General features: G+C 37.5%; 2 protein-coding genes across 35 annotated transcripts in view; one reads left to right on the top strand and one right to left on the bottom strand.

Annotated features, from left to right (window-relative positions):
- FAM65C (family with sequence similarity 65 member C) overlaps positions 1-12,756 on the bottom strand; it is a 229,984-nt gene that overhangs the window by 152,267 nt on the left and 64,961 nt on the right. For 20 of the 21 annotated variants that reach the window (XR_006931879.1, XR_006931883.1, XR_006931884.1 and 17 more), the window contains 4 exons: positions 9,659-9,851; positions 7,889-8,040; positions 596-697; positions 229-395 (listed from right to left, as the gene is read on the bottom strand). The gene's annotated coding sequence lies outside the window, so the exon portion shown is untranslated. The remainder of the gene's footprint in view (positions 1-228; positions 396-595; positions 698-7,888; positions 8,041-9,658; positions 9,852-12,756) is intronic. The other variant, XR_006931882.1, reaches the window with a different exon arrangement.
- PTPN1 (protein tyrosine phosphatase non-receptor type 1) overlaps positions 1-12,756 on the top strand; it is a 41,704-nt gene that overhangs the window by 20,510 nt on the left and 8,438 nt on the right. For 7 of the 14 annotated variants that reach the window (XM_046902792.1, XM_046902793.1, XM_025142161.3 and 4 more), the window contains 5 exons: positions 2,935-3,068; positions 5,071-5,161; positions 6,610-6,710; positions 8,847-8,945; positions 11,669-11,806. In XM_046902792.1, coding sequence (XP_046758748.1) covers positions 3,006-3,068; positions 5,071-5,161; positions 6,610-6,710; positions 8,847-8,945; positions 11,669-11,806 — 492 coding nt within the window. In that variant the 5' untranslated portion in view covers positions 2,935-3,005. The remainder of the gene's footprint in view (positions 1-2,934; positions 3,069-5,070; positions 5,162-6,609; positions 6,711-8,846; positions 8,946-11,668; positions 11,807-12,756) is intronic. The other 7 variants (NM_204875.2, XM_025142162.3, XM_015296330.4 and 4 more) reach the window with 1 other exon arrangement.

Below are 12,756 nucleotides of genomic sequence, written 5' to 3'. Positions count from 1 at the left end.
TATAAAATCTATACTGCAAACAAATTAAGGTCTGGATTTGTAACACAGACTAAATTCCTTTATGAGTTATGTGCATATCTGGGCTGTCAGATGCACCAGTCTATTTGAGATGAGGTTAAACCAAAGGTCTTTATCTGCAGACCTCTATGTTTGGGTAAGTCAAGATCTGGATCTTGTCTCTGATTATTTTTCTTGTAGGAGATGAGTAACTGACATAGAAGCTCTTACCACTTCAGTAGGACTGTGGTTTATTTCCTGGCACTGACTTTGTTTGATGATAAAGGTAGCAAAGCTTTTCTTCTGCAAAACAGCAGTCAAGAAAAAGCCATTTCATCTTCTCAAAAGTCACTGTCCTTCTAGCAGAGTCAGATGTGCTCCTGATGTGGATTGAATATCTGGGGGGAAAAATAGAGATGGATGTGGCGAAGAAGGAAGCTGCAGTTATTTTCTTATATTGACTCAGTTCAGTTGTTTCCTGTTTTGGCAGTGAGTACATGGCTACAAAACAGCAAAAGTAGAGCATTACTGCCAACTACTCTGAACTTCTTCTGTTATGGGTCATAACTTTCAAGGACAAACTGTATTTTGAACTTACTGAAATTTGAGAAGTCTCATGTAATTCTTTAACCAAGTAGTAGAGTCAGTCTGATGCTTAGCCTGAGTGATCAATGTCTGCTTACCCCAGTTCTACTGTAACCTTTAAAAAAAAGAGAATAGGAAAAAAAGCTTTTACTCATTGCAGATAATGACATTGAAGCAATTTGACAGTCTGAACAATTGAGCTTTGCAGAATACAGTAATGTATTCCTTTTGACAACATGTGAAATAAATACAGTACTACTAAAACTGGCACATGGTACAAGTCTGTTACTTTCTTGCTTCTGAAAGTACTTACCCCAGTTTCAGGAGCTGTTTGGATGCATGAGTTTAGTTGAGCATTTAATATTTGGTTACTTGCCATGATGAGGTGGATATGATAAAGAACTGGAGGATTTACTTTATTATTAAATTCTTAAATTTCTAGTTAAGCACGTTGAAGGTAGTCGGTGGTGAGAAGCAATCGGTAATATCTGCTAACTGTAATGAACACGGGCACAGAAGAAATCAGTACACTTTCCCAACTGTTGATATGATTTAATAACACAACCATGCCCAGTTTAAGTTTTCGGGGGGGTTATTTCCATGCCTACAACTACCTGACTGTAGTGTGAGAAGCACTGCTTACGTTGCATTGCTGCAACCTGTTCCAGATTGCCTACACAGTACTGAATTAGCAAGGGGCTTTCTAGGAAAACCATGTTGCAACTGTGTGATTATATATGTATTTTTTTTAACTTGTGTAGTAGTGTCATTGAACTTTAAACAAACTTGTCCCTTTCTCTCTCTCTCTCTCTCTCTCTCTCCATGCTACTTGGCTTTAAAAAGAAGCTGGGTTATCAGCCCACTGGCTTTTGTTGAGGCAGATTAGGAAACAAATCAATATTACCATTATTTTTCTTCTAAAGAAAAATGGAGATACTAAGTGATTAAAAAGAAAAGATATGAAAACCTATGTTTATTTCAGTTACCTGGCTGAAATTCTGCAGCTTAAGACTGATGTAAATGTCCATTTATTTATTTGGTCTTTAGGTGCACACTGACCTTTTTGTTACCAGTAAATTCTATCCCCCTTTCTTGTACCCATCCAAATGTCCTGATACAAGAAGTCCAGTTTTACTTGTCAGTCTGAGTTGCGTGAGATGTTGATCTCCATATACTTTAGGTATTAGCAAGGTTCTTTTGTTGAGGAGTCAGTCCACTGCTTCTCAGAGACTAAATTTGCTCTCTTGCACACTGATATGAAGCCATTTTCCCATTGTATAAAGTGCCTGTTTATTGTGGATCCCTTAATAGTAGTACCTGTTTTTCTTGTAATCCTCTTTGCCGCATCATATAATTGTGTTGTTTTTTTTCCCCATTCTGCAATCAGCCTTTAATGCTGACTTTAAGAAATCTTCTTTAAGCTCTTAAACTGAAGTTGCTCTTTTGTTTAAGTGGCTTCTTATATGTGTTTTGAATTGCATTCCTTAGTGTGACTATCTGAGTGGATAGATTACTGTGTACCTTTGTAGCCGGTGAGATCTTGGCAATTGCTGTTTCCTGTCAGAGCAGACATGTTAAAATGACAGTATATCATTATCCCAAAGTCTGGACTATTCCAGAATTTATGGTGTAAGAAAACAGCATGATCAGATTGAGGCTGCTGTGAAATTCCCAGGGAGGCTTTCTCTTGAATCTGAAGGCCCTTCAGACTGGTCCTGACAGTTTCTCTTCTTGAAATATTGACATGCAAATGCGTGCAAATCGCAGCATGCTTGAACAACTAAAGTCATGAATGCCTCTTCATGTGGTCTCACCTAGTACTTACGGGAAGATTTAGGGTATATTTTCTCTTTCTTAACCTCCTGTAGGTTTCTGAACAAGATGGGGAAGGTAGCAGTCAAAAAGTGGTGTTATGCTCAGGTTTACATAGGGCAAATGTAGCTCAGGGCAGAGGACCAGTGGCCAGACTAGGCTGTAAAATGAAGAGGGAATTGACTGCTGAAACTATAGAATAGTTAGGGGTCCAGGGGAATTTTTTGAAGGCTGAGATTGAGGCAGGTATGCCCTTTGGGATTTTCTTCTTTATTGGTATTGCACTCAGAAATGAAGTTCTATGTGCTAGTTGGTTTTTCATACAAGGCAGCAGCTTGCCTGGTACAATATCTTAGTCCTTCATTTTCTCCGCATCACTCCTACTCCCTTTTTTTTTTGCAACATGCTTCAGAAATATGTAATTTTTTTTAAAAAGACTGCCCATTTTTGGAAGGGATGTGGGTAATTTCTTTTCAGTTTCTACATGCTTATTGGAGTTATGCATCTCCTCAACCTCCTTTATTCTTTCTATTCCCTTAGGCACTGTAGCATCACAACAACAAAAAACCCACCAGGTATTAGTTAATAACCAGATTTGTATTCCCTGAGCAATGCATTACCAGTTTGAGATCCTTAGATACATATATGAATCTGTGGAACTCTCTGGGCTGGAAGTAAGTAGTGTATAAGTGCATGTACACATGTATGCTTACATACAGTATTTTTACATTAGAATTCCTTTGCATCATTTCATTTCTATAGTGAAATGTTTGGTCTGTTTCCTATTTTAGAGACAGTTCTTTTTCAGATATTTCAATGCTGTAAAATAGTACTGCATAGACTAGTGCTGCTACTAATTTAACTCTATATGCACAGCTATAATTCCTAAGGGTTTTTTTTGTTTTGGTTTGCAATTTGCTGCATTTGAATATGGATCTTAAGTTTTGACTTCTTGGTTTCCTATGTAGGCTCTGTGAGAAATACAGTTAGATATCTAGAAGGCCATTTTTTTTAGTTCCCTATTTTTATCTCTTATTAATCCTGTACAGTCAATATATAGGAAAGAAACTCCTGCAGAATACAGAATCACCAATCTAACGTCAGAGATTAATTTACAAAAACAGCCCTTTCAGCTACTGCACGTTTTAGATATTAGATTGTGGTGGTCAAGATCATGTTCTCCAGACAGCACTCTTCATAGGCAGAATTACTGGGAGCCATGTGTTAAGCTATAAAAAGGTAGCTGCTGATGTCAGAACTTATTTCAGTGAGGGGCCATTTCAGAATACTGTATGAATTTTGAGCAGGTATATAAGAAATAGAGCTGTTTGCTTAACATGCAAAATTCACTGTAAATTGGTACTTATTGGTGAATAATGAGGTAATAAAGCAAAAATAGCAACTTCAAAATAAATGAATGAGTAAATAAATACAGAACTTTAGCGTTGTAAGTAATTCTTTGTGCAAAGCTGTGAGGAATAGAAAAGCAGTCCAGTTTGGCCTGTGTTTCAGCAATTGGATTTTGAGCTGGTATAAAATCCTTCTGCTCTGATGTTGGAAGCCTGCCACAATATGAGCCGGAGCCTGAGCTGATGTGAAAGTATTGATAGAGGAGTACCCAGCCTTTCTGTGCAAGTGATGTATACATCACAGCAGCCCTACAAATGTACTGCATCTTCATGCACAGAAATCTGTGCTTCTAACAGTGGTTATAGACATGTGGATCAACACCATGCTCAACTGCATATGTATCTGCACAGACAATTTACATAAAACTTGTCTTAACTTGGTGTCTTCAACAAAAATAAATTGCACTTTCTGAAAGGGGGCAAATTAGCTCTGTAATTTGTTTATAGTTATGTTTTTGAATGACCTCTGGGCCAGATTCATTTTTTCATTTAATGTTCAAACACAAGGTATCTGTCTTAAGATTTCATAAATCTACTTGTGCTACCAAAGTATTAGTTCTGCAGTTAAAGAAAACCAAAGGAATGGATTTACTGAAGTTAAATATGACAGCTTCATGGTAGTACTGTAGTTTTTAAGAACTGCAAGCTTAAAACATTATTAAGATGTGTTTCTTACCAACTGAGACTAATATCCAAGGACAGCAGAAACCATCTCAGATAGCTGAGATATTACATGCATCTAAAAAAAAAAAACCTGGAAGAAACTGTAATATATGCTTTAGGTGGTACATACACTTTAGTCGAGTGTGTGAATGAATTTTGCCATTTGCAGCTTTGAGATCTTGCTCATAAGTCAAGATAAAGTTCTGAATGGCCTTAGAAAGACATGACTATGGCATGTGAACATTTTGTGAGTGACATTTTGACATGTCACTTCTGTGTATGCATCTGATGCCAAGGGTTAGACAGATCTTTTCTACCATAATGAATATTTTCTAACTCTTGATGGGCCAGAAGGAATATTTGATAGTTCCCTTGATAATGGTAACATTATCATAGAGCAGTTCGTATGGAAGTGCTTTGGAGTGTTTTTCTTGTATTCTGATACATTTAAACTCAGTTTTTACTTGAATCCCAAAACTGTCACGCAGTAAAACATATCATACGATTTATGATAAAACATGAAGTCAAATGGCTATTTGGTATAATGGTAGGATGATATTAAATGAATTCATATGTTAAACTTTTTTTGGTTGTTTTGTTTCAGGACATCAGGCATGAAGCCAGTGATTTTCCATGTAAAGTGGCCAAACATCCCAGAAACAAAAACAGAAATAGGTACAGAGATGTCAGCCCCTGTAAGTATACTTGCTTTTCCATTGTTTGTAACAGACAATTGACCTCTAATGATTTCTGGCAGCTGAATGCTCTGAGTAAGATCAAGACTTGTGTTAGATGCATAGAGATCCCAGATCATTATTTCTGTTTATATATAAAGTTAAGAGATTAATGGCACAGGATGCCATTATATTCATTGGATTGTAGTGTAGCAATGGACTTTTTTTCCCCTTGTGCTAGAAAAGAACAGTGGCTGAAGAATTAACAAAAGTAAAAATATCCTTTTGGTTGCAGTACACTTACTAGAGCATCCTTTTAGTCAGTATAGCATAATTGTTGCTATTGGAAGATGAAGTCTTGCATAAAGTGTATGACCACTGGAGATAAATCCTGAACTGTCTGAGAAAGAGAAAAGGAAGTTTGCAGAGGTGATAATCTTAGTGTGAGACCTGTACTTCTGAAATGATTGTCATTGCACGTTCTGGTGAATTCTTCTGAGACTTGGGACCTGTACAAAGCACTGCAGCAACAGTTGCATTCAGTATAGCAGGCTGGCTGTGCACAGAATCATGGAAGGAAAAAGACTACACATTCAGACTTTTCTGTGCCTGGTATGCTGACTTCCGCGGTGCTAATGCAGACACTAGAGAAAGTTTGTAACTGTTTTGCTGAACTGACTGACTTCTCTGTACTACATTGTAACTGTCAGGACCCTTCCTTAAAGGTGCAGCACTGGTACGTGTTTTAAATATAGAGATGCTATAGGTTCTGTCTTTGGGCAATTATCTATTCTCTGGTCAAAGAGAAGAGTATTACTGTGTACCAGCAGATTCTTACATTTAGGGGTTGAAAGTTATTATCTGTTCACCTTTCTTGTAAAATGTGAAAATTCTTGTCTTTGTGGTTTTTTTTCCTGTGTGCGTGTTTTTTCTTATATATAGAGTAAATAGACCCTAACAAAAGAGCAGTAACATTACATTTAATGTAATTCTTTATTTTTAATCATTATTTCTAGACACTACTTTGTGCTTGTCTGGGGAGAAGTAGAATAAGAAGTCTGTTTTGTTCAATATATGTTTAGTCAGACCTTTAACAAGCTGATTTTAAATTGCAAAAGATGAGCAGTTGTGTAACTAGATTTATTTAAAAACAGTAACTTAGTAACTGTACATATGTATCAGTGTGATCTGGTTTGCACCTTACCATTGTGAGTACCAGATGCAAATACGTCCTTCTTGCAGTGTATTTCTAGAAAATGGAGCTTGACTTGCATTCACTGCTCTGGTACAGTGCTGTTCTTTTACTAATTACATGGTACTTGAAACTCTGGGGATACCAGAGAACACCTCTGTGATTGAGCATTTTTGATTCTTCAGGAAAACTCAGCTTTTTGAGCCTAACATCTAATGAGGCTGCGCATGTATTGTGTTCTGTGTACTCTAACCAATATTTTCTATTTATTCTGCAGTTGATCACAGTCGAATTAAGCTAAACCAAGGTGACAATGACTATATCAATGCTAGCTTAATAAAAATGGAAGAGGCCCAGAGGAGCTACATCCTTACGCAGGTAATTGCTGCCTACAGACAATGGAAATATAGGATGATTTGAGTTTTTTTTCAAAGAATTTCTTTATCATGTTTACATTGTTTACTTTGAAACTAGTTAAGTGTATGTAAGTACCCCTGTCTGTATAAACATACTGTATGCGTAGGATAACTTCATACAAATTATGCATGTTTTTCCTCCTCTTTGTCAGTGCTGACTGACTTTGTATTTTGGTACCATTGTGTCTCTGACTTCAGGCCCACCTTGACTTTATAACAGAAGCTTCTAGAAATCCACTTATGATATGTTGGTTTATGATAGCAACATCAAGATGTGGTTGACATTTATCACATTCCTTCTACATGGAAGACCAGCACAAAGACTTTAGACCATTAAATATTAAAAGTAAAATTCCTGAACAGAAAGCTGCTTACTTAGAATTTCACACTTGCAGAAAAACCATATATATATGAACTTCAAGACATTGAAAACACAGTTAAATGTAATTTAATAGGTACTTATTTGTTAGGTTGAGTGGGGACAGAAGTTACATAAAATATGCTAGGGATTTTCTAACACCTGACCTTCCCTTTAAAATAGCATTACAATTAGAAAGACTTATGCAGCAGAAGGGTGATCCAGGAGCATAACAGCAAAGGGACCAGTACAGAAAGGATGGTATTCCACAAGAAAAGTAAAGGTGCTCACCTGTCTCTGAAGATCTCATCTCACAGGAAAGACTGCACAAGGAAGGGATCTCCAACCAGAGACCCTTCCCCAGTGGCAGTCAGCCCTTCAATGAGGTCTAAGAGAGGTGCAGCCAGGCTCCACGCCTTCTGGTCACACAGCTGAACTGCCTTCACCTGTGCTCCCAGGGCTGACCGGTCCTTTCCCAGGTGATCAATCAGTGGTTCAGGCTGGGACTCAACAGTTCCCATACGAATAGGCACCTGTTTGTTGTTACATGTTCTTTTGAAAATTATGTTAGTATAGCATTCACAAATAATGTACATCCTAACAACTTGACCTCCAAAAGGTCTATTGTGGGTAGTCCTGGTGTTTTTGTCTTTGAAGAGAGAGGAAAGCTATGATACAGACTTCAGGGATGGACATATGGGCAGGGGGGAAATTTGCTGTCTTTCTCTGAATCTACATCTTATGCACTTAATCATATAACAGTTTCAAAAACACCCAGGTACCTGGTAGTCTTACTGTGACAGCTGGCGACTCTGTCAGAAGTCCTGTTTGTCATAAACCTTTGGTTTCCTGCAGATAAAGGTAGACTGGGATTCATATTTTCAAGTAAAGGTCAGCAGCTCTTCCTTCTTCTTTCTAGAGAATAAGGATAAATCTGTAATGAAGAAGCAGACAGTGCAGCATTCAATATGAAAATGATTCTGTGCACATAACTTGCATTTCCCTTATTCAGGACAAGGTAGGCTGATCGTAGGGTTGAACTGGTAGACTTGTATGTGCAGCTAAGTGGTACTAAAGATCTTTTCTGACCCAGTATTTAATGGATTTGAATGGCTTTTTGAGGTCCCTGGCCAGCTGTTCTGTTTGAGCAAGGTGTCGGTTAGTGAGTGTGAGGCACAGTGCTGCTGGCTGTGTTGCCCCAAATTCAAAATGGGTTTTGGAGTACAGAAGAGCAAAATAACTTAGCACAAACATGAAGCTATAAGGAAATGTGCTTTGTAAGTAGAGTATAATACTGTAAAGTATTATGAATAACAGTGTGAGGTACTGCAGAAGAATTATGCATACACATTAATTCTGCTCCTACTTAGTGAGGATTTATTTTCCCATTACTTTTGTTTGCCTGCCTAAGAAAATTCTCTCAGCATTTTTCACTCCCAGTTCTCTTCTCACTAATGAGAGTTCTTCTCTATTCCTGTTATGTGTGTGGGGAGGGAAAAGATTAACCATCCTTTCATGGGAGAACTGGAACCTAAAGCTACATCACTGTGTTCTGCTGGTTTTGGGGTTTTTTGTTGTTGTTGGGGTTTTTTTTGTTGTTGTTGTTTTTTTTTAGGAAGTTTGAGAAGTTGCTTGATACTTGCCTGAGTTTATTGCCTAGGGCAGTAACTTTCTACTGGGAAACACTGCTCTGATCTTAACAGAAAATATCGCTTATTTCTGGTTATTTTGTCTCTGCAGGGACCTTTGCCAAATACTTGTGGTCACTTCTGGGAGATGGTTTGGGAACAGAAAAGCCGTGGTGTTGTCATGTTGAACAGAGTGATGGAAAAGGGATCCGTAAGTATTTATCCGGTCTTAGCTATGTGCTCACTGTATGTTTTGCTTTAAATTAAATTGAAAGAAAAAAAAGAGAAAACTGTAATAGAGGGGAAAAATGTGACTGTAAGTAATTTTATTTAACAAATAGTGCTTAGGATTGACTACCTGGTGAACTAATCTCTAAGTCAGAAAACTATCCAGTTTGTACCTGCAGGTCTTAATTTCTTCTGAATTTGACTGAAATAAGACGTTAAAACCATATGTCTCCGCAAAAATGAGTATTTGGTCTCTGCTTCTAACCCAGGTATCTGAATCTAGTTCTTCTCATGTAGAAATTGTGCCTCTCAAAGGTCATTACACCAAGTGTTTATTCGGAAACAATATGAAATGGCTTTAGTGTAGTTATAGGGCCACCCTGATTCCAAGTTTCCTTCACACAGTAAGAACTCAGATTTTTAAACGTAACTTCAACATATACTGTTTATCTTCCAGGGTCACTGTTTTACAAAAGATGTTTCAGGTGTGAGGAAAATGGGGGTACAATTAAAAGTGCTTTTCCTGGTGTCTATGCATTGATCCGTCAATGATGTAGAAGCAGCTGTTAAGCCAGGACACGTGCAGTGGATTTAGTTCTGTCACACCTTTTAGGAAGTTTACATTAGACAGGACAGACAGACGATGAAGGGAAACAACAGGTAAACAAACAACTGAGGTTATTTTAAGTAACTTACCTGATAGATAAAAAGGTTTGGTTCCTTTTGCACATGGAGTAGCTGTTGTCTTGAGAGGAAATGTCTCGGCCCTTCTGGGGTTGGTGGAGACAGGAACTGTCAAGCATGGAATTTTAATTCTACATCCATGGGTTCAGAGCTTTGGTAGTATGGTAATAGCTGCTGTCCTGTGCTCCTTGGGTGGACTTGACATCTGTGCAAATTTGAGAAAAAAACAGTTTTAAAAACTGACAGAAATGCACAATTATAAGTTAAATGTTACAGTGCAGTCAGTATAAAAATGCTTCAGTGGCAGAGTAGTGGGTATGTTGAGTATCTACCAGTGATAACTGGGTGGTGCATGATTTTGCATAGCGAGGAAAGTATACTCAGTAATCAGGAAATTTCTTGTGGAATCAGTTGTGTTTTTATTAATTGCAGTCTTGATTTTTGAGTGTTTTGCTTTTTTTTTTTTGTAGTGCAAATGAAACTTAATCTTCAAGAGATGCAGTAGCTGTAGTTTTCAATAGTTTCTTCCTTTCCATCCATTCCCACTTATTTTTTTGCAGTGTCAGTAGTTTCAAACAAAATGAATTATGATGATCCCTCAGGGCTGGCTGCTAACCCTTCTCAGTAGACAGCAGTAGGGGGACCTACAGTGGAGCACAACAAAATACTGCTTATAGGCACATTTGATGGAGAAGTCAGACATCAGGCATGTGCAGTTTCTTAAACATTAAGACTCAAAAAAGTGCTGAAAATTACAGCTGCCTTCTAGACTCTGAGAACTAGAGGATACCATTTGAAGAAAAGCTAGAACTAGTCTGGGCAAAGCTGGAATTAATGTACCATTGATTAAAATACTCCGTAGAGTTTTCTTACTTATTAAAATGCTGGCAGAAATTATCCTAGAGGTGAGAATGCTGTTCTTTTCTTACTAGTGTTTTTCCACTTCAGTATTAAATTCACATTATTTGACTTTCAATAAAAGCAGCACTAACCACATCCAGCCATCCATTCCCATTGAAAGCTCAGATACGGACAAGTGGTGGCTGTAATCCTGTTTCAGAGGAGCAGTGCTTAATGACAGAAATAGCAGGACAGTTCCCACAGTCAGAATATCCATAGTTTTTAATGATTATAGATGTGGTTGCAGACTTTCCCATTTGTGTCGCTGGTGAGTTTTTTTTCTTTAGTTTCAGTTTTTTCTTACACACTGTAAAATCTGCTGCTCATCTGTTTGGTTGATCTATTTAATGAAGCAGCCTTCTTGCAAAAGTAAGTTCTCTTGGAAAACTTCACTGACAAAATTGAAAGTCAGTCAGAAATAGGTAATGGTTATGTTTGCTGAATGCAGGGTTTTTTTGTTAGGCCCTTTACTTTTAAAGTGTGCCATGTAAAATCAAAGTGATCTCACTGCTATTATTATTTTTATGGTAAGTGAAAGGAATAACCCAAAATCTCATCCGATGTTATACTTGCAAATTAGTAATGCTGTCATTCTCTATAGTAGCTTATCTATGAAATTCATAATTCTTTATGGTACATTCTGCTCTTGTTAACATCTTTTGAAATGGAAATATTTCAGTGAGGATGATGCATAAAATGCAGCACAGAATCGAATTCACATTTTGGCAGTGTTCTACAGCTTTTATATTTAGAAAGCTACTAGACTTTTTGGATTGTTGTTAATGGTCTGATACAAGCTAAAATAAATAATGATTTTGATTATATTCCACAGAGGTACAGCCCTGTTGCACACTCTTCCAGCTTCTATGTAGAAGAAAAAGCTCTACTGCCACAAAGCTATCCTCAGTCCTTGGGTATTTTCATGAGTCAGTTGGGGTCAAAATAATTTGACTCATACAAAAAAAAAAATACCGAAGATGTGGTTTTGTAGCATAAAGGATGACTGGTATTTTTCACGTTGAAATTTGTCCTTATAATAAAACCAGAGGAATATTTAAACATAGTTATTAGCTTTTTACACAAATATAAATGATGCATAAATGGCACCCATTCTTTTTTTAGATAAAGTGTGCGCAGTATTGGCCACGGAAGGAAGAGAAGGAAATGTTTTTTGAAGATACAAACTTGAAACTAACCTTGATATCAGAAGATATAAAATCATATTACACAGTACGACAACTAGAATTGGAAAACCTTACAGTAAGTACAGAAACTACTACCCGTCACTTTCTTTAGTCTCTCTGAGGTGAGACCCACCTCATCACTAAGGTTATGAAAAAGACTGGTGTGAAATACAGTGGTTTTTGTTCTGGAATTGATGATTCTGTATGAGATGGTTCTTTGACATTGCCTGGTATTGGAGCATTACTCTGACAGAGAAGAAAGACAAAAAGAGTCATTCAGAGTAGTGATGCCTGATGGAAAGTTCCTGAGTGAGGCTGGCAAGGAATATTACCATTTGCTTTCACTGAGCTAGCTGTGTATGTTGTGGCATTCTAGCCACAGTTCTGTTCTGCCCACATACTGCTCAATACTGGAAGGTATTGATATTTGCTCAACTGTTAGCATCTTGTGCCAGGAAATGTGAGAAAGCAGATACCAATTTGATTAAGTGATAGCTGAGTAAGGATTTGGCTGTTGCAGTTTGTTTGGTGTATTAAGAAGTATATCTGCTATAGGCATGTTTTGGATGGTTGTACCTCAGCATTCTAACAGGATGTGAGCATCAGTGAGTTAGCAGTCTTGGAAGAAAGTTTCCAGATTGGGAATAAAGTGTAAGGGAACACCTGTGGTCATGTGCTTTGTCTTCAGAAAGTGGAAAGGGCTTCTGTAGGTTGCTGTACACCATTTTGAGAACTCTTCAAATGGTATTCTGCCATTACAAATTGGACAGCAGTAGTGCTAGCTATCTTAGTGAAAGCATTTGAACTATACTGAAAAAAGCATGAGGTAGGTTATAGGTAAGTTTACTTACCAGTCTCCTTTGCTCAAAACAGAGGTCTTTTACAAAAAGGGATAATTAATTATGATTAGTTTCTTAGCTGAGCAGACATGAAAGCCCCCTCAGACCATGGAACTTTGTCATTTGAATTTAAGTCAACTATTCTAAAGCTGTAGTGTCCAAGAAGTAGTGGTGCAGTCTGATTATC

This window comes from Gallus gallus, chromosome 20 (assembly GCF_016699485.2).
Source record: "Gallus gallus isolate bGalGal1 chromosome 20, bGalGal1.mat.broiler.GRCg7b, whole genome shotgun sequence".
Classification (NCBI taxonomy): Eukaryota; Metazoa; Chordata; class Aves; order Galliformes; family Phasianidae; genus Gallus; species Gallus gallus.
Note: the sequence above shows the minus strand (reverse complement) of the source record. Positions and strands in the feature narration are given on the sequence as shown.